The sequence below is a fragment of the Rhipicephalus sanguineus genome, chromosome 6 (assembly GCF_013339695.2).
Source record: "Rhipicephalus sanguineus isolate Rsan-2018 chromosome 6, BIME_Rsan_1.4, whole genome shotgun sequence".
Lineage (NCBI taxonomy): Eukaryota > Metazoa > Arthropoda > Arachnida > Ixodida > Ixodidae > Rhipicephalus > Rhipicephalus sanguineus.
Genome location: NC_051181.1, coordinates 141,239,721 through 141,261,301, shown reverse-complemented (window position 1 = coordinate 141,261,301; position 21,581 = coordinate 141,239,721). Strand labels below are relative to the sequence as shown.

Below are 21,581 nucleotides of genomic sequence, written 5' to 3'. Positions count from 1 at the left end.
CGCGCACGCCTATGCTTGAACAGGTTAGAAGACGTCGAGTAAGGAATATCGACCAATTATAAGTAAACTAGACGACTAGGGGTCTTGTGTAGGCAAGTCCCCTGGTGGAAAATTTGGTTTAATTCAGCGACATTCCTTGTTAAGCGACATCTCGTCACGTTACAGAAAAGAAAGACTGATTAGATAATGATGTGAAAAGCGCGTGAAACACACAAGGACGATTAACCAACGAGGTTTTTGTGGTTTTTGCTTATTAATTCTTTGTGTCTCTCGGTTCCCTCTCCATGTCTGCCGTCATGAGCAATTGAATGAGCGGTGATCACGTGAGCCATCTTGTTCTCGTTTTTCCATGTTTGTGTTAATAAATTTCAGTTGGAAGTCAGCGCGAGTCCTCGTCGGTTCTTCGTCCTTGTGTGTTTCACGCGCTGTTCACGTCGCTACGGAATACCAACTAGCCCGGTCACACGCCTTGATTAGATAAAGATGGCGGGATGACTGACTTTACGGATCTTTAGTGGCGCGCGAATATTTAGAAAATTAGAATACGAACAAAAAAGTCTGCTAATGGTCCGTTCACTATTAGAAATTTCCGAATATTCGTTTTCGCACGAATAGACGAGACAACACTTAAACAATTATCGAGCGAGGGGCTGCAATAATTCACACGGAACAATTTACACGGTCCCATATGCATTCGCCTAAGATGACTCGATGGTGCCATCCTCTTCACCTTCTTTTTTTTTTCTCAGACAATTTTATTGATTGCCCCCAGATACCTTTCTGCACGCCACGTGGTTTTGCGCTGCCTCCGTGATCGTCCCACCTTTGACCAAGCGACGATGTCTGATGTCACCTTATGTGACGTCATCACATGATTTTTTTCCCATCACTTCGAGTTCACGCCGACGACGGCCACTTTTCCCGTTTGATGAGGCATCTAAGGTTTTCGCTTTAATAATAGGAGACTAATTCAGTAGCAGGAGTTAGAGCTGCAGTTGAATAGCACAAAGGAACGCGATCCTGTGGGAACGCACGGGGCAGATCGACTTCTTTTTGCTAATTTTATTCTCTCACTAATGAAGTCTCGCGTTTGCACAGCCTATATATACGCCAATTTGTTTCGATTTAGGCGAGGCAGTCTATTATTTGGCCAGTCTTATCGTCTTTTAATTCGCTTATTCAACGAACACAAAGTGTGTCTACAGCAGGGGGGTGGCCAGAGATTTTTTTCAGGGGGGGGGGGGGGGGGGGGTCAATAATACTTATATATATATATATATATATATATATATATATATATATATATATATATATATATATATATATATATATATATATATATGCAAGCAAATTTCAAAATATTCGAAAAAGGGTTCCCTATGTTCCCTCTCGCGCTGATCATGCTCGACATATGGATTACTGTAGCCCTGTTAACACTTTCCATATATCATTACATTATGGCATTGTATTGTATTAGTAATGAAGATTATAAATTAGCATGACTATTTCTCTGGAGAGGGTGAAAACAACGAGCCGTCTTTTTTATAAACGCTTATCTACTCTATCTCTATCATTTTTCTTTCTTTATTTTGACAAGACTGTCTAATAAATGCGCAACCTTCTGTATTCGAACGTAGTTATTGCTGAGGGTCTTCCCCGGGTGCTTAGCCAGAATTTTATCTAAAAAAAGAGGGGCAGGGTTGGGGTGGGGGGGGTAGTGACGTGCTTCCAACGTTTAATATGTAATATGTATGGTTGTAGCTGTGTTTGTGCGGGTGCGTCTATGTATCCACATGCAAACCGCAAAAATCCCCCTCCAGGATGACTTATTGAGTGAGTTGGTGTTTGCTTAACATATATTGCAGTAGCGCGAAGTTCGCAAAGTTCTCCTTCTTCTATTTCCTTTCCTTTACGAACTTTGCACTACTTTCATATGTTTACCCTCCCTCCTTTTCGGCTACGCTAGTGTTTTCTGACCCGATAATCAGAGCACAGCTTTGGAAGACAATGAGACGACATATGCTTCGGAAGCAACGATATGATGTGCACACAAGCAGCACTTGCTGTCGCTCATATCGCGCAGTCGAAAGTACTTCTAGCATCGTAGATTGCTTTGTGAAGAAACAATGCACAGGCAATATTCTATGATATTCTGTTAACGGGTATGGACAACGCTTGCCTATCTTAGTTTGCTCGTCGCTTCGCTTCACTGTTACAAGCCGACTCAGCGGGGGAAAAAAAAAATAGAGAAACGACGCGCACACGGGCGAACTGGGCTTAAGAACTTAATAAGATACGCACTGTCACGGGTACGTGTGCCTGTAACTGTACTACGACCGAGAATCGCGCAAGACGCAGAACACCTCAACGAATTTCCGCTACCCGCGGCAAACAGGCCCGCAAGCGCGCGGCGCGCGCTTCCCATGACGGAACGTGACGTCAGCAATCACTTGCCCTTTCATTTGTAAGCAACACTGGCAACGCGAAAGATCCGAGAGTCCGAGAATCAGCCACAGCAGGCTGCGAAGTTCGGTGTCGGTGTTGCCTGATTTCTCGTGTGCATTTACGCGCGCTTTCGTTGCTGCCTGTTTGCTTACGAGGAGAGTAATCATCCACCTCAAAGCCTGTGCCTGCCTGCACGAACACCAGCAGGGCAATGAACGCCTACGTTCTTCTGAGCTTGGCCATTGTTTTCTTGACAACATTCGTCGAGTACGGTACGTAGACCTTTTCCCCCATTGTCTTGAAAGCGTGTTTCCGACGTCTTGACATTGTGCGTGGCTCATTAAGGTTCCTATTACAGACCAACAATCGCGTGTGAATCCGCTCGCGCGCATTGAGCGTATGCGCCGGTTGGAGCGCACACGCCAGTAATTTTTCGAGGAGAGTCAATGTTCATTGATCCATGTAACCTTTGTCGCCCGAATTTGCTTCCTAGTGGCACAGAGAAAAGCTGTAATGTGCGGGAGATCTTCGACGTTGAATCCGCCTTCAAGATGCCTCGCTCGTAATCGGAGCTGGCTAGAATCGGCGTTAGGCCTTGCAACGTTACGGAATTATCCGGAGAGTTCTGTCAACGTGTGAAATATCCGAGCATTTCGTTCATGCTAGTCAAGTTAATCAATCGCTGTACGTGTGCTTGTCTGCGTGAAACTCGATACTAACCCTTTCAGCCCTGGATTTTTTATTTTGGCCAGGGACATTTTTTGTGTTTGCTTTCCTAATAGTTATGACCTCAGAAGACCACAAACGAAAAATTGAGCCAGTGGTGCAATTATTAATGGATTTACAGACATGACATCAAATTAGGTCATCAGGGCTCAGCGGTTGTGAAATGAGAAAAATGGCATATTTTTTCCCGCTATTCACTAGAGTACACAAAATGTGAACCACGTCTCATTTTTCAATGTGATACTCATTGAAACAGCTTCGGTACGTCGACCCGAAAATTGAGCTTAGCCGCCTCAGCTGAGCCGCCTCGGCGTCACCCATGACTTCGGTCACGCTTCTTCTTCACTACGGCTCCCAGCTGCGCAAGCATGTCACCATTTTGGTGTCAAACGCAGTGGGGATCATTGAAGAAGTATTCCCCCAAGGATGGCCAGTTTTGGTTTCATTTCCGAGGTGCTAGGGAAAATGTTGTGTCATGGTGTCAATTGACACCGTCAGGGCCGAAAGGGCTAAGAAGGAATGAATCACGTAGACTCTTTCCGGCTGTCGCAACGTCAGTAGGGGGTTTGTTTACGTGGTCGTCGCTATGCACGCCCTCCAAATCCGTTCAGCCGGGAGCTTGTCTCCGTTTACGCGACATTGAACTCTACAGGGCGCCAACGATTTCTGTGCCGCATGATTATGTGCGTTATTTGTCGCAGAGTTTTCCAGCTGTCAACGTCACTCGTGTTTGGTTTGTCATGTAAAAAAGTCGTAGTAAACCTGAACTCCCAATGTCTTGCTCCCCAGGAACACCCGTTGTAGATCTTCGTAGCCTTTTGCAACGAGTAACTGTCGTATATTTGTTGATTAATTTGGGAAATTTAACTGGATCGTTACAATATTCACGTTAGATTGTACCCGGAGGCATGCGTACACGGCAGGAGGCAGCTGCTGTAATGTTAATCACGTAAAGAGTCATGTAAGTGCTCTGCACTGGAGCGTCGTTGTAGAACGAGCGGAATTCAATATGTCATGTTTCTACAACTACTTGTCATTGCCGTTACAGGTTAAGTAAAATGTGGTGTCCACCAAGGTATTGTTTCACAGATAACATTGCTCTCTATTCTGAACCTGGATAGCACCCAATTATCATAAAACTGTTAAGAATCTAGTAGGATGACAGACTGGGTGAGTTGGTGGAAATGCATGGTACTTGAACAACAGCACAAAAAATGGGAGAAGACACGAAAGATCTTGCCTTTTAAGCCAGATAACAAGCATATGCACATTCTCATTGTCAAGAAGCAACACTGGTAAGAATGTAAAGAGCATAAAGTCTTGTCTCATACACGCATATGCGGTTAAAGCCAACGTTAGGTCTGATTGAGCGGGCCTAAGGCTGGCTAACACAATTGATTCCTTTTTTTTTTTTTTTTTGAAATGTGAAAGGCTTCCGCCACTTCTCAAGCACAGGTATCATTATGCACAAATACAATAACAGAAACACAAAATCTAGCCCGTATCGCTGCTTGGAAGTTCCCAATCAGCTGAACAGCTAAAGTGCTTACTCGGTTCGCGCTATCTCTAAATATTGCAAGTGTTACTTCGGACGGGCTGTGTTTCTTTTAAAAAATGCTGTGTTGTTTAGTGAAGGTATTTCGGAGATGATACACTAGCATCAGGACGTAGGTTTTTTGTTAACCTCGATTTTTTGGCATTCAGATGCCATCAGAGCAATAGTTACCAGGGGGAGTAGGGTACTTTGACATGCTCACACATGCATTTACCTTCCCATTGGTTCTAGCTCTTGCAACAACATGTACCAGAGAAACATTCGGCATGACCCAGTACTTCACTTGCCCGGGCCCTGTGGACCTACCAACCGAGCGATATTGTTGTGGCACCAAGAAGTTCCGATACTGCTGTGATCTGAGCAACTACTCGGATGCCATGTAAGTGTCCTCATAGCCATGACCAACATGCCCTCTTCGTTTTTGAACTCGACAACACCATTGTTGCTAGATGCCATCAAATGAAGTCAAGGAAAGCATAGATAACGTTTATGGTTTTACAAAACTTAACTGTAGTAACTGGAAAAGAAAATGGGTGAAAAAACAATTTGCCATGTGTGGTAACTGAATCTACAACTGTTGCTTATGTGTGCGGTGCACTGCCGTTGTGTTGTGGCTGTTTGCCTATTTAATTCCTTGGATATTTACGTCTGCGTAAAGCTTGGAGTGTTTGCCAGCATCACTCATAGCTGTGGCAGCAAGTGTGGAACATTATTTTTGCTCGATGGTGTTGCATAGTACGTGAACTCATTACAAACAGGCAAAACTGATCAGTGAACCCTCGCGTGCTACTAAAGGCGCCAAACCTCATGGAGTGTGCAAGCCCAATTCTCACTGGCGACAAGTCTCCTTTATCTTGTAACTACTACACTTTATTAAAAGCTACAAATAACATCCACCAAGCTTTAGTTAGGTTAGGTTAGTGTGGGTCAAATGTGGCACATGCGCGAGTGTTGTATGAACAACTGATTTTACGGAATAGGGTGCCATGAAGAGGTTATGGCTGAGGCAACCAAGAACTGTGTTGGTAGAATTTGATTATATGGGTTACATAATTCGACTAACACAAGTCTCTGGAGGGGTGTAAGCCCATACATTTGTAGGCAGGGGGGTATAGGTAGGCCGACGGAACAAAATATGTACAGTCGCACTATTGTTCAGGGGTGCAAGCCAAATAGAACACCAGTCTTGAAGATGAAAGATAACCCTGCATGGAAGAGGCATCACCGAAGTTATCTAAAAGGCAGTAAAAGACATGATCATAAAAGATTACTACTTTTTTTCGTGACTACTGAATGGAATACTACTCGTCCGGCTTGCTGTAAAAGAAACTTTTTAGCATATTTTAAAAAAGTGTGCCCTCATTTACCAACCCTTATGAATGCCTCAATGTAGTCAGAAGTGTGCTTTTGTGCGACAAGCATGTGTCACGTGGTACGCAAAACTATTGTTTAAACAGCCTAACCATGTGGTTGTTTGCAATAGTATGGCAGCTTAGGCATAACTCCCACTTGCCTGCCGTATGCACCTACAAATTCTGTGTACCCTCACATTTACATGCATAAATACATATCATTGGTCAAAACTCGTGCAGTAGCCTCTGCCAAGCCACACTGTCAGTTTCTAGTCACTTGTCGTGGACTTTATTTGCCTCCTTTACACATTTTTTCCTGAATGCGCTCTTTGTCTGAATGTGAAGTCTTGCTTGGCAAAAGCACCAGTTTCTGTCTTTTATTACTCTTTACTTTTACCATGTATTCTCTCTGGTATCATTGTGCTAATGTGCTCCAGTAGGTGTAAACCGTGTTACCTTAATATATTGTCTCTCTTTATTGTTTTTACTGTTCTTGAATTTCATTGTCCTCTTTAGAAACTTGGCGTACCCTTGTTTTCTCTATTCCTTCTTTCTCATTGCGATGCACTCCGGGGCTCAAGTTACAAGGAAGGCTACAAAAACAAACACCGAAACAAGTTATTTAATGCTGTTCATTCACCCAAACGGATTATCAGGTGATAATCACCATCCGTTTTGTTGTGCTCATTGGTGCTTTCTTACCGTGTGGCTTGTGACTTGCTAGCCGCAGCTGTACGAAAGCTTTTATGTTGTGTTTGTTCTTGCTGCCATAGCTTGTTGCTATGTGCGTGTGCATTCCCTTGGTGTGCCCCCATCTGCTCTTATAATTTCCTGAGATGACAATGAACATCAGTGCAACCTCGTAGCCAAGAGTTTTCACATTTATGTTCGCATATGTGAAAGCATATTTAAGTTTGTGATGCTAGTTAAAGAAACAAATTGATAAAGTAGTCTTTTAATTATCTGTACTTGTTTGCATTGTACAAAGGGGTTGATTAATAGCAGAATAACTGAAAGCCAGACTTTTCCTGTTCTACCTTTACGATCAGTGCTGGTTAGTCAGTGTGACATTATGCATTTCAATATAGTACGTTGTAATGCACAATTCGGTGTTAAGTAGGACTGACAATTGGATCAATTGATACGGATTCATTTTTATGAAACGGCGCTGTGAAATAAGATGAGAACACTGAATAACACAGCTCAGCGAAGTCGTGCGTGGGCTGTTGTGATAGAGAAAAAAATTCTCAGAATGTGCCAACTTAGTCTTTGGCTTCTTCCATTAGGTTGCACTGCACTCCATATTTGCCAGTATATAACTAATTAACTAGGTTTTAGTAGACTGCAAAACTCATTACATCATAGTGAATCTAGAGCTTTAAAATCGCATTGCCAGCTGTCTTCTGTTATTCTTTTTGTTGCATGTTTTTGGCTCATTGCACCTTCTTTTACTGACTGAGTGGCTTTCTTTTCTCTGTCCTTTTTTGTAAAAGTGTAATTTACTGATACAGTATAGCCTGCTTTTCTCTTTAATGTCATTAAACTGCTGGTCACTGGTCACATGACCAGAGTTCAATGACACTGTTTTGACTCTGATACCTTAATGTCATGGCAGAACTAAAGCACGTGTTCGAATGCAACTCTTCCAGTATTTTTCCCCCGTCACATGCTGTTTTACTTTTCCCTAGTCATAACATGGCTTAGCGAAATTTGGCGTAAGCAGGAAAACAGCAGCAGCAAGTAAGAAAACAGAGCAGGGAAATTTAACTGTAGATTTGGTTTACCACACAGTGCATGTTCCTAAATGTTTGTTCCCTTTTCTAACCTTGTCCTACCTTCCCACAGTTCTCCTATCTGCTTTTAGAATCTGGACATCTTTAAATATGCAGCATGTGTTCATCTTGTAATTTTGCAATGGGTGCAAAATGCTGTATTATTTTTATATCCCCTTCAGCATCGGTGGGTACAGTTCTACACATAAACTGTAAAGGCTTGTCATGCATCGTGTGTTACTTCAACCGACTTGAAACGCGGTGTGCACATCTATACACGCTTCCCGAATGGACAAGTAGGGCTCGTTTGACTGCACTATGTTGTGAACTGCTATTAAGGGTCACTGCTGAATACACTACCATGTTTGATGAGCCGTTTCAAGTGCCCCGTTCTCGGAGGCGCATGAAAATTATAATTTTTTTGTTTGCTCGGAATACATTTAAGCTATAACGAATTGTCCATGTATTATAGCCTGAGAGTTGATTTTTTTTATACAAAAGTAAAACATGACCGACTTCACAATATATATATATATATATATATATATATATATATATATATATATATTCGATTACGGACTAATTAAGATTAATTACCGAAAAATGCACAAATCCACATATCACCACCTTCTCTTTCTTGCAATAGAATATCAACTGCCTAAGATTGAAGGTGTGTGAATTTGACACCTTTACCAACAGCCCATGATAATTTGTGCCTGAAGGGGATATACACATTGAGTTGAGCATCATTGGCTCATCCTTAGTTCCACCTCCCCCTCCTTCCTTTTCCTGCAGTTATACACATTTCTGCTTTTGCTAATGGTAAATGCTGCCTTTCTTGCTCTTCTTTGTGCATGCCCCCACTGTGCTGAATTAACTGTCTAGTGTTCTTTTCTTATTAGCTTTTGCTATCTTAAAGAGAGAGAGAAAGCGTAGGAGGGCAGGGAGGTCCATTTGGCTATCCTGTACTGAGGGAGTGAGTGCAGGAACGAATAAAAACAGAATGATAGTGGAAGAGGAGACCAACCTCTCTGCAAAACAGTGTTATATACGAGCACATATTGTACTAATAGCTAACAAAAATACATTATTTTGATACAGAAACCTGTTTTAATGCTGAATTTGTGGCTCACTAGAAATAATGCAGGACCTGCTACATTGTGAACTATTAGGTTCATTCAGTTTGCCTGCACCAACTGATCCAGTTCACAATGTGCTGCACACCACTGTTCATTTTAGTGATGCAATAATGGTGTGTTTTGAACCTTGCCATTTGATTCAGTACATAAAAAAAAAGGTGCAGGACTGGTTCACAATTTTCTCGCACCCTCTATGCTGATGGTGCCGGCTTGGCATGAGTGTGTGGCGATGAAACAGCATGTGATTAGGGAAGGAGAGGGAGTTGAACACTTGTAGACTTCTTTAGGGCTTCGCACGCACACACACACACGCACACACACACACACACACACACACACACACACACACACACACACACACCTATATATATATGCGTTGGCATTCTATGCTGTTACATTTGTCTGCAGTAAGCTTTGCCAAGGCATTATAGACCAGAACACAGCGAATTCCATGCGCATCGCCATATTTGCATCGCGCGTCGCGCCATCTATCGCACACGCAACGAAACAACATGCGCGGGCTGCCACCGCAGCAGACGCTACACAGAGCAAACGTGAAACTCCCGAAACTCAGCCCGTCGGAGAGCGTGTTTCGCGTCTTTTCTAGCCTGGACATTTTCGCTGATTTTATTGGAACATCAAGAACAACTTGCTCATGCAAGTCCACAATGTATACAATAAGTGCTGAGTGGGCTGCGGAAGCAACCTCGCCAGATACGTACGCTGTTACATTTGTAAAAAAACGTTCTCGCTGTAGTACGCGTGAATCGTAATTGCAGTGCAGCTCGCGAAAGAGTGAAACGATGTTTCGTTGCCCCATATTACAAGCTGTGCACAAAGTTTTGTGAAAGCTCATTATTTCAGCATGCATCGCGTAATAATTAGAGTACGCTTTACGGGTAGTTTCGCGGAACGTAATTTTTGTTTCATGAGTGCTCTTACAATAATGCGTCTTGCTCACAAAAGCAAGCTATCTGAGAGTATACCCTGCAGTATCGTTCAGCGATCCCTTTTGGAAGCTACCTGCGTGATTTTATTCTTGTAACGATGCTGCTTTACAAGCGAAACCGTGCTACTCTTAGTTGAGCCGGTTAGCTACGCCTGCGACGTAAAGGACACTGGCGCGAGTACTGCTTACTTACGTGCCAATATATGTATTATGTTCAGCTGAATGCCTCGTGTCCAGATAAATTTGGGGACATGAAACACTGAAATGAAAGCACGAAATTCTGGCCAGCTGTTGAGGAGCACCGTGCCATTTATTACTTTTTGAAGACGAAATCTCGAAGGCGTGGATGCCATCAAAAGCACTAAAGTTTAATACTACGTTGAAAATGGCAAAGCATGCTGATTGCTTGTGCATGAAAGTGCTACCTTGCACTAGATTTTCGTCAAAGGAAACGCTCAAAGGTATGAGGTGCACCCCCACACAAAGCTCGCGGCTGCCTTCAACCCAGCTGCGTGTCACGCAAATTAGGTTCGCAAAATGAAATAGGTGGGCATCACACTGCTGAATACACGCAGTTAGTGTACTTACTCGCGCATTTTCACTCGGCTCCTAGGTTTTTTTTTTTTTGCTTGAATCGCAGTAATCCACTCGTGGCGAAGCTGAAAACACCGCACCGGCACTATTTCCGTGGCACGTCGTAATCGTCGCAGACAACGTTAATATCCTCTTGTTGCGCTGCTTGTTTTGGCATCCAAAGACGACACAGTAGTGCCCAGACGAGCTCTTATACGCTGAAGCGGCGTGAACGGGTACTTTTTCGCACTTTAAAGCCTCAGAACTGCAGCTTGCCCTGTTTACTTGGTGCAGCCCGCGCGCGCCTTGGCAGCCCCGTCAGCCTGGCGTCTGGGTGCGAGAGTATCCGCTCGGCTCGCCAGCAGCCTGGGTGCGAGATAGGCGTGCTCTGGTGTATATAGTGTCTATGTTAGCTTTAAGCTGGTATTGCTTGATACAAGGACTCCCGCTATTGCATGACTTGATGCTGTTATTGCTGTACGAGCTGTTTTGCATCAACACCTTTCTGGGTGATGAATAGGAGACTTCTGCAACAATGCAGTGCTTAAAGTTGTCCGTGAGCCGAGTTATTCATTCAAAGTGAAGGATCCTGGTGGGTCTTGAAGTGGCCACGTTTTAAAGGCCTCTTTTTATAGCATTCAGAATGTTGTGAGCAAGTGCTGCAATGATAATAGCCAGGAATTGTGTTCATCTACACATACAAAAGTGTCATATTTTTGCGAGCCCCTCTCACACCAAAGGTCACGAATAATAAATCGTGAGGCATGAGTGCAACTTACTGTAGAATTTTGTCTTTATGCGCATCTTCATAACACTTTAGATCACAATACTGCCAAGCAATCGCAAATTCAAGCAATATTGAACGCGCTAGTTGCTTGCAGGCGTGAATGAGTGGGAATTCTTTTGGTGCCAATTGAATTATACAATAGATTAAAAGTGCTCATCTGCCCCCTTTTGGCATAATGGGCACTCACATGAATTAAAACATGAGACTATTGTTGCATGCTTTGTCCACATTTGTATTTGTATCTGTGTGGCTTTGGTCACTGTGTATTTCTGCAATACACTCCTCTCAACATTGTTGCATGTAGCTGCTTCCTGCTGTGTATGTGTGAGCCTATGTGCTGCATAGGCTCAGCCCGTTTGGTGAGCATTACCTGCTGACGTGCTAATCACGCTCTTTCCTCTTTCTTTTTTTTTTTTGCAGCAAGTCTGTGGGAGTGATCATCGGTGTGATCATAGTGATCATTATAGCCTTAGTGGTGGTTGTCATTGTTTCCTGCTTCTGCTGTAGCTGTTGTCTCCTGGCCAGGCGAAGACAGCAAAGGGGCCAAGTCCTTGGTAAGTTCTTCAACCATCTTTAAAGGAGTACCGACACGTATTTTAAAGGGGCCCGGCAACAATTTTCTAAGTAATCATAGAATGGCTTCGTTAAAGGAGTTTGTTGCCTCACGAATCAACTTCCGCAAAAATTCGTAGAAACCTCCGAGTATGAAGTCACGGGGATTTGTCGCACGCTTTAAGCGCTTTCTCTTTCCTTTCATACCAGCGACCACGCTGAAAGCTACTCAGGGAAGGGGGGTGGGGGTGAAAAGGGTACAAGAACTAAATCCATTCGTCAGCGCGTGTCATGACCTTGAGCACTTTTTTTTTTCGTTGAACACGTGGCTTACTTTCAATGTGATCACGAGCGAGTGCACGGGCATGTCGCGGCGGACGCAGTAACTGTGCAGCTTGCAATGCTCAAATCAGCCAATGGCCGGGGACTTTGTGTTTATGGCGGTGCCATTTGGGTTTATGGCATCATTTATCAAGAGTAAAGCAAGCGATTTCTAGCTGACTGAGAATCAATTGTAAATTCCAGGCCGCATGCTGCGCTATAATGTTTGGTTCACATGTTCTCCGGAGCCTCAACCAATGATCGGCAGCATTTTCAGACCACGCTGAAAAAGTTTTGCAGGGCCCCTTTAATGTTACACCATGTGTATTTCACCTGCCAACTCAGTTTTTCTTTAGTTTATGAATCTGGGATAGTTTTAAGGTTTTCCGGTTGCTTTGTCAATTCCTGTGGTAAATAAGTTCTGTCCATGAAAACATTTCACTCGTTCTTCATCAACCATGCTTTTGGAATTCTACCGATTTACTTTGGTAAGCGTTGAAGCTTGGCACAAAGGAGGGATAAAGAGTGGACGACGCGAGCAGTGATTGACAACTAAAAGTTAATTGCATTCAGAGTCATAGTATACAATTAAGTTATATGGTGCATGCCAGATAGACAAGAGAGCTGGGGAATTGAGCCAATCAAAAATTCTCTTTGTTTTTGATGCGTCGAGACAGATGTCTTTCCGACGCACGAGGCAGAAACTACATGCGTGTGATATGCCTAGACTATCTCTCAGCTTGTTTGTTTTCTATTTTTGAATGTTCCTGTGGTTTTGTGAAACGAGTTCGCATTGGCAGCGTCTGAGGTGTGCAGCCAAGTTTGATCTAGTGGGATTCTTCGTTTGTGCTGCGCTGCACGTTTAACCAATTATGTTTTTGTATCAACTGGCCCAACTCGTTCTGTTGCATCAGAGCCGTTAGTTAGGCAAGTTGGTTTGGATCCATCTTAAACATAAAAACTGTGTGAAAGAAGACTGTTTGTCTGTGTTTCTTGTTCTTTACTCATTTTTTTGGTTGTTTTTACGTTAAGTTGTGTTAATGTTGTGTTAGTCTGCTAATTGTTAAAGAACACCAGAGGGGTACCTTCACAGAGTGCGTTTGCTTTGACAATTCACTGAAGAAGGCAAACTTGGCAGTAGTAAAGTTGCCGAAGAAGTCTACCTGTTATTGATTTTCCCGGGTACACGACACATCAGTGAGCTCTTACTCGGGGGTCTGGCAGTGACCAGGATGAGGACTTTAAAAGGGGAGCGTAGAATACTGTATTTACAGAAGATTACTGGACTTCCTGTCCACTACGGGGCTGTATTCCTATTTATAAGTTCTATTGCTATGCCGTAAGGCAGTCCTCCTCAGAAAAAAAAGGGGGGGAAATATGTAACCGTGATCTAAAAACAGTGTTACTTGTCTGTCTGTGCTGTTCCAAGTGTTCTGCCACTGCTTCTATGCTCTATCCAGAGGCAAATCATTGTTAATAAATGTGCAAGTATCCCACATAAGGTGTGTCAGGCCTATGAAACAAATCTTACTTTTCCACCTACTCTTATATCTGTTGTATGTGGGATTTTTGCGAATGTTAGAGTTCGCAGCTTTTCAGGTATGCACATGTAACAGCATCATGCTTAGGAATTATGAAATGCTTGTAATGGACGTGATTGGTGCACTTGATGCAGCAGCATTTTTTGAGTTGCAATTCCTACGGGTGATGACTTGCCAGTAAGTCGCTTGTCATACTCCACCGGTACATTGTGAACCACCGATGGTTGACCAGAGTGTTTTAGTCATTGGATACTTCCTCGAGGAGAAGAGTGGCATGACATGTTAAAATCAGAAGTAGCAACAATTCTTTCATCTCCGTGGATAGTTATCAGAGGCATCACTTTAGGACTGCTGGAAGCCCCTGCAGAGCCGCGCAGGGCCAAGTCCTGCCATGACCGATTCATGACCATCCTGTGACTCTGTGCACTCTTTAACACAGCGGGCGTTCAAGAGAGCGTACAAGGACATGTGTGCTCTTCTTTGTTAACAGAGAGCCCTGCAAAACGGGATGCACAGCTCGTACATAATGATTGCTGAATGGGAGATGGCAAGGAAGAGGTTATCAGCATAAGGAGTTTCCAAAGGTAGCGGCAGTAGTACCACTTGGTGCACCATAGTTCAATTAACAGTTTGACAATTAGTATGCCATGTGATGGTCAGTCTAGGTCACTTGCAGCGGTCGTGGGATTCCTTCCTGACATTCCTTTTTCGAAGCTTTTTGTCCCATTGTCGGGTTCCGACGAGCATGTCCAATAACCACCACTTGCCAAAGGTGCACTGCTTTGCAGACAAATTTCATATTGACAGAACGAGCTGGCAGCTTGAGTAGGGGAATTTTTCAAATGCCTAGTCCAGTGGTTCTCAAAAGGGGTTCTGTCGAGCCGTCTTAGTGGTTCCGCGATGCCATCGCCCGCGAAAGAAAAATGTTTTTGGAGGCGAGTTTTGACCTATTCTCATTATCTTGTCCTGCTTCAGGAACTGCAGCAACATTTTGAACAAGATCACCTCGGCTGCCCCATCGCCTCAATTAAAAACTAAGCCTGCTACATCAGCCGCAGTAGTGCTGCATTTCCTTTGCCTATTCTGTCTTCCTTTTAATACGGTAGATAGTGCTCCACCTCCCCCCCGTTCGTTACACCAAGAGGTCTGCCATCACTTTGACTTGGTCACAAAGGTTCCTCGACACATCGACGGCTGTGGACCACTGGCCTAGTCGCTCTGGCGCCTTCGGTACCACTTGTCTTTGATCACTCATTCAGACACTGGCATACAATTGAAACACAGGCTTAAGAAGGCAAAGTGGATGTGGCTTTTGTGAGTTTTTCTGGACATTTTTCTCTATTGTTTCTGTCTAGCAGGCGGAGGCCAGACTGGAGGTGCGGCAGCCACAGCAGCGCAGCCTATGGTGCCTCCTACAGTGACCCCGTACGTTCAACAGCCATACCCTCAGCAGCCATATCCTCAACAGCCACCTGCCGGCTACCCGGTGCAGCCAGCACCTGTGGGACCCACCATGCCCGCTCCGAATTTCGGCTACTACCCGTCGCCGTACGGAAATCCACCACCGTACACAGACAATGTGATGCCCGTGCAGCAGCCACCACCAATGCAGCAACCCCCGTACAACCCTAGCTACCCGGCAAAGTGAGTGTCTGAGAGTGGATGCACAGTGCGGCGTGACGTGCGACACCCCGAACCACGGACTGGTGTCGAAAGGTGGTTCCGGGGCAAGTGGCCAGCGTTAGGAGTGACGACAGTTCGGGCTATGTTTTGACATTGTTGTATATTTGTCACGTGGTCTTGGTTTACAAAGGAACATGCAGGCAGATGGTTTCTTCTTCGTTACGATGTTTGCCGAGTATCGGTCGTTTGATTGTATCTGACAAGTAGTGGCGGGAGCTATGCGAAAGTTGTCACACTTTGTAACTGGGTCCTGATGCACGTGGAGATGCAGGAAGAGAACTATGGCAAGGATTGTAGAAGCAGCTTTTGCACTTTATAATGTGTATCTGTGGGGCCTCGGGTAAACTTAATCATTTGTTCATTCTGTGAATGTGCATGCGTCGGCTATTAGATGTTCGGGGAAACAATACCCAGGGAGCCTCTTGTCACGCAATAGGGGCATTGAAAGCACAGTACTTCCTACAGGATTATCTTGTACAACCGTTCGTGTATAATGGTGCCAGATACCACTGATGGTGATACTGTGGACAAGTGTCTACATACTGCACAGAAAATGCACGCCGAGATGTGCAAGAGTTCCGTGCTGGCATAGTTATCCTGCAGTTGTTGTGTTCAGTGTGGCACTCCTTAATTTCATTTTAGTCTAGCCATTGGAAATGTACACACGTAGAAACCGTTGAGACTTTCGTGCCGGTCATGAGTGTCAAGCCTCAGTCATCTTTTTATTATTCAGGCATTTTGTGATGTTTTTAATGAACACTATTTGAACTGTGACTGAATAGTGTGCTTTTCTTGAACCTAGTGGCATTATGGAGCTCGCTTTGCTGTTGCTATGTACAGTGCAGCGAAATTCTCTCAGAGAATTCTGTGAGCTTGGTGAGTACGTTAGCTGTCAGGCACAACACAGCAATCTAAGCTTTTTCCTAATTATGCTTTGTAACAGTCAAGTAAGTCATTATTGCTTTTAAGGCTTCTTCAGTGCCTAGCTTTGAATACAGCGGTGAGCAGTGAAGCAATGCAAGAAGGTGAAACAACAATTTACTGTTGCGAACTTCAAAGCAATAGATGGGGATTTGTGAAAACAGTGGTGAAGTGGGTTTGGAGTTGCAGCATGGTGCCACTGTTTTGATAAGCAGGCGGTGTTTCTATGAGGACTCTATTAGATGAAGACGGCTTGACTTTACAAAGCATTGTTTCAGGGCAGAGTTCACGGTCATACTCATCAAGATACGCACCTGTGGTCCGACAAAGTCGGTCTATCAAACTTAAGGTACTTAAAAGTATTCAAGATGACACTAGTATTCTTGCTCAGAGGAAGCTCCCTTTTCATTCCAGATGTCTGCTGCCAAAATTTCATCACAGTACTCTAGGAAGCCTCTCTCCTTAGTTGCGGGCGTTTAAATCTCTTGTACTTAGGTTTGGAAGAAGATATGACTGTAAAAACGGGAAAAGACTGCATCGTGAGACGTGGATGGCAACAATTTTTATTGCAAAGTGCGTTCCGGCTGCGCGTGCATGTGTACAACAAATTAGAATTGCGAGAGAACATACAGCCTAAAAATGGGGACAAGCAGGTTGCAGTGCGATCTTGCAACAGAGACCCAGGATTGTGCGCAGTTCAGGAAGTGTCTTGGCACTACGTAGGGCTGACAAGTGCCTGTGCTCCCCTAACTCCCACAGGCTTTTAGCTAAACTTACCTCATTGTCAAACAGAATAGTGAGTGAATAGTGCTGTAAGTGCTGCCATGTGTTCTTTTTTTTTGTATTCACGTTTAACACCTAAACACATAAAAATAAGTATTTTGTTCTCCTTGTGTTCTCTTCTCTACATAAGTGCAGGGCAATAGGCATTCTTTTACCTAATGAATGGGTCTACTTTAGGGCCGTTAAGAACAATTCACCTCTTGTTACAGCCATTCGTAACTCGGAGTACTGTCTGGACATCTGTGTGTGCCATTGAGGAGTGCCGTAAATTTCTATGAGACTTCATTCTAGACCTTTTTTTCATCGTTATACTCTGTCATTGTCTCGTTAATGGCCTACTGCGACATTACAAGAGGGATCTTGAGCACGCACAGACTAAGCACTTAAGTCTCCCACCTGCACCTACTGCATCTTTTTATAGTCTCTTTCATGTCTCTAAGTCACAATGACCTCCTACAACGAAATGCTGCACTGAAGATCATTGCGAGCTGTGCACTTTACGTGCAGTGCAGACCATGCAGTCTTTGTGAGAATTGTGCACTGTGCTGCTCCATGTTTGTGGCTGCGCTTGCTAAATTTGTTTTTGTGCCAGAGCACTGTAAAATACTCTTTAGGAACTCTGTTGATGGCCGCGAGGATGCACCCACTGCGGCGTGCCCATTTTGTAATAGCGACATCATGCATTGAGCCAGGATGGAGATGGAATACTGTTCTTATGTTAGACTTGCTGGTGATCCTTTGTTGCTACTTATTCAAATGCTTTCTGAGAGTTCCTGTTTGTGCTCCTGAAGCCTGTGTAAAGTGTGTGTTGGCTATATCTAAATCTTAAGCATTAGTGAAGTTTTTATTTGTGATGTAAATGCAGAGACTGAGTATACCATATAAACAAAAGCAGAGTGAGGACTGTGACTCAGATTGCATGTCATTGTTTGTAGCTTTCACATAAAAACAAATTGCCTTGAAGAACTTGATCAGAGCAAACATTTGGGTGATTTGACATAGCACATACATAGCAGAAAGAACTGTACGACTTCTTTTTCATGGACAGAGAAAGCACAGACAGGCAAGCCATGAACTCGTGACTTAACTTTTTATGAAGCCGTAGCAACATATCTCTTGGATATCGTGAGTCAACAGCGAGCAAGCAAACTCAACAAGTAGGGTAATCTTCAACGAAAGTTTAGCTGTGAGTTATGTACACTTGTGTGTCTTTTTATGTAAGGAAATGGGCTGTTTCTTTGCCACCATGAAGAAATTCCATGTCTTTCAGCAGTAACTTGCAAACATACAGCCATGCTGTAGACATCTGATCTGTTCGCACATTTGCAACCTCTAAAATGTGCACCTACCATGTTTCTTTGCAGATGCCTGAACACTGTAGTAAACCTTTGTAGTTCGCCCATTTTCCTACTTTTATGTTCTGACAAGCCCAGGTGGCTATTGTTAAGTTTATATCATGATGGTGCTCTTATCTTTCTTTTACCATGTCCAATGTTTCTGCGTGTGCTATACTATTTATGTTAACTTTGTGTGATACTTAGCTCTTTTTTTTTTCATGAAAGTAATAACAGCACCTGTGTTGAGGATAACGACCACATGTGCCAAATTAGTTGCAGCAATATAAAAATTTCTGGTTCTGAAGTGCGATTTCCTAGAAAGGTATTGATCTACCTTTCACGGTTCGATATCTCTGATGTAATCCTAATTTGCTGTTATTCAATGCTTGTACTTGCTTGAATTGTGTGTTGGGACTCTCTGTGTTGTCGAATCATGCAGTAGCTTGGGCTATATTCCATCGCGAGCTTATTGGCAAAGAAGTGCATACTCATTGTGGCTTTTAGAATCAGATACTCCTCAGTCCAAGGTAATTCAGAAACTGAAGCTAAAATATGTGCCAACATCCAGTGGTTGCATATCTGGCTTGTCTTATTGTGTTGCCAAATGCACAGCAATAACTTGCCTGCTCGGTGAACCATGGATTTCCATGCAATTACACCAACTGGCATTTTTTTTTTAGTTTAGTCTCAAGGAAACATTTTAGTCTCAAGGAAACACGCGTTGAGGTAATGTTGGCCTTAGAGTTGTACTGTTTAATTTTTGCTCTAATACTGGTACTATATGTTATATCAGCACACAAGTATGGGATCTGTTCATTAGGGTGCCCATGTGTAGAGCTAAAAATGTGAGAAATTTTGGGTACTTGATAAGAACATGTGCTGCTTCCTTTGTTTTTTACTTGTTTGCTCACATAAAAGGCTAGGCTGTATTTTTCCACAAGCCATTTAAGATACTCCGAGGCTAGGTCACCAAAAAATGATAAACTTTTATTTTGTGCAACAACATGTTTACCTTTTGTGCTGCATGTTAGCTGTTTACAAGGTGAACTGTGCTTGTAAAGAGAAGTGAACTTTCTTTACTTGCTGTGATTGGTTACTAAATTTTGAGACATTTGCTTTTAAAGGCAAGATCGTCGCACATTACGAGTGCGCAATGTTTCGGTTCTAGCATTTGGTCACTTGCTTTTTGTGTTGGCCAACTGGTTGGCCAAATGCAAAATTTCCTCACTGCGAGAAATTTTTCGCGCTTTAGGAATTGTCTTGCCCCATAATGTCAGTTGATGTCTATACTGCGCGCAATTAGTGTTGAGTGACTGGTGAGAGTTTCTGGACAGCATTGAATGATGGATGTGCACGCAAAAGTGGTGACTTATTATGAGGCAAAATAAGCCTTAGAGTGTGGAGAACTCTTTCTCGAAGCTAGCAGTTTATCTATTTTAAATACTTTTGCACGTAATAGGTCACACTGCCCCCTACTCATTTCCTCCCAAGGTCTTCAATGCCTTTTGCTAGTCATTCAGTTCTGACAATTGCAGGAAACTGTTTTCACTTCTTAAACCTGCTTCCTTATCTGAATATAATTCGTAATCTCGTTATGTGAACATTTTTTTCTTTTTGTGGTGTTTAAATGCTGCAGCTCACTCATCTGGTTTCAGTTTTCTCGTACGGGTTGCAGAAGCAGGAGAGTTAAAAAGCTAACAGGAACAAATAACACGTGTGCCATTTAATTATACACGAACTACTAGAGGAGGTTTAGAATTTCTGTCAGCCATGTTCACACCTACCTTTGTCAGTTTAATGACTGCATGGTACGTTCCACTTTTTCAAAAAAAAAAAATTGTGTTCAAAATGCCAATTTGTCACATTGTTGATGGTTTTTTGCTCCAATAAAATGTATACAACCAATTTCCTTTCTTCTTCTACGTTTGGGCTCTTATGCTATCATACGCAGGTGCAGCATGAAACTTGGTCCACTGCTGTGGTACAGTGGTTACAGCGCTAGGCTGCTGACCCGAAAGTCGCGGGTTTGATCCCAGCTGCAGTGGTTACACTTCAATTAAGGCGAAAGGCTAGAGCATCGTGTACTGTGCGATATCGGTGTATGTTAAAGAACACCAGATTGTCGAAATTTCCCTAGCCCTCCACTGCAGTATGCCTTATATTGTTTTGGCATGTAAAACACCAGATATTATTATAGATTAGCATGAAACTTGCGCAATCTAATGTTGCACAGTATGTAAAGATGTATGAAGTGCATTACGCAGATGGGTGCAAATGAGAACTTCAGGGGCCATAAAAATTAATACAGTAAACTCTCGTTACAACAAATTTGTTGGGGACAGGACGTGAGCCTTATTATAAGTGATATCTATTGCTTAAAATTGAGTGACACAAGAGTAGTGGGAAGCATGAACCAGCAGTTTAAACATGCCTTCCGGCCAATCACTTGGTGTGTGTGTGTGGTAAACAAATAACTCGTGCATGACATATCCCAGAAGGTGCTACTCTGGTACTACTAGCCTGCTACCGTTAATTTCTTCTTTGTTTTACACCCGACAAAGAATGCGTATTTTCTGAAGTTTGAACGTAGGTTCGATGCCGGCCACAATGATCATCATATCGCGTACTGGTTATCTCTATAGCCAAAGTAAGTCGGAGGTTCTGATACATGTTTAATTTCCGTGAATGCATTTCTTCGACTACATTTCCTTTTGCTTGGATAAAACTTCCGTACAGAAAGCTCCGTTCACCAGTGATTCGCACCTTTTCAGTGAGTGCGCTTCAGATGTTTTGGTGCCTTTTAAAGCGAAGCTTTACATCCTTTACTGAGCTGGACGCACATTCTTAATTTCCTGACTATTCACTGCTAAACACTAGGCGATTACCCCGCTTGCTGTTCTGCTGTGACACAATCAAGGTGAGTACACGCACTATGCTTTGGTCAGCTTTCTTTTTCTTTCTTTTTTTTTTTCCTTTTTGCTGGCGGCACTGTCAAAGGAAGACTCCCTGACACCCGAAACTAATGCGTGATGCCCTGTCCTGTATAGAGCTTGGGCATCCGATACTTGTGCGACAGGACTGTGATAGCAGGCCTATGTTCTCTGCTTTATCGCATCACGTTACTTGGACCGAAATTTCCGTTGCC

The 21,581-nt window shown here is 43.3% G+C and overlaps 1 protein-coding gene across 2 annotated transcripts; it reads left to right on the top strand.

Annotated features, from left to right (window-relative positions):
• The first annotated feature begins 2,498 nt into the window (after positions 1–2,498).
• Positions 2,499–20,334, top strand: LOC119396574 (protein shisa-5). 2 transcript variants are annotated; one of them, XM_037663843.2, is made up of 4 exons: positions 2,499–2,717; positions 4,958–5,105; positions 11,719–11,852; positions 15,071–20,334. In XM_037663843.2, exons 1-4 carry the CDS (start codon positions 2,657–2,659, stop codon positions 15,358–15,360), a joined length of 633 nt encoding a protein of 210 aa, XP_037519771.1. In that variant the 5' UTR covers positions 2,499–2,656; the 3' UTR covers positions 15,361–20,334. The 2 variants fall into 2 exon arrangements, with proteins under 2 accessions (XP_037519771.1, XP_037519770.1); XM_037663842.2 differs by having other exon boundaries at positions 15,068–20,334.
• Positions 20,335–21,581: the final 1,247 nt, after the last annotated feature.

What these genes read in the sequence shown, in the direction of transcription:
- LOC119396574 (XM_037663842.2), top strand. Translation starts at nt 2,657, where the DNA reads ATGAACGCCTACGTTCTTCTGAGCTTGGCCATTGTTTTCTTGACAACA. An exon ending in GACAACATTCGTCGAGTACG is followed by an intron (nt 2,718 to 4,957) that starts GTACGTAGACCT and finishes CATTGGTTCTAG; the next exon opens with CTCTTGCAACAACATGTACC. An exon ending in GCAAAGGGGCCAAGTCCTTG is followed by an intron (nt 11,853 to 15,067) that starts GTAAGTTCTTCA and finishes GTTTCTGTCTAG; the next exon opens with CAGGCGGAGGCCAGACTGGA.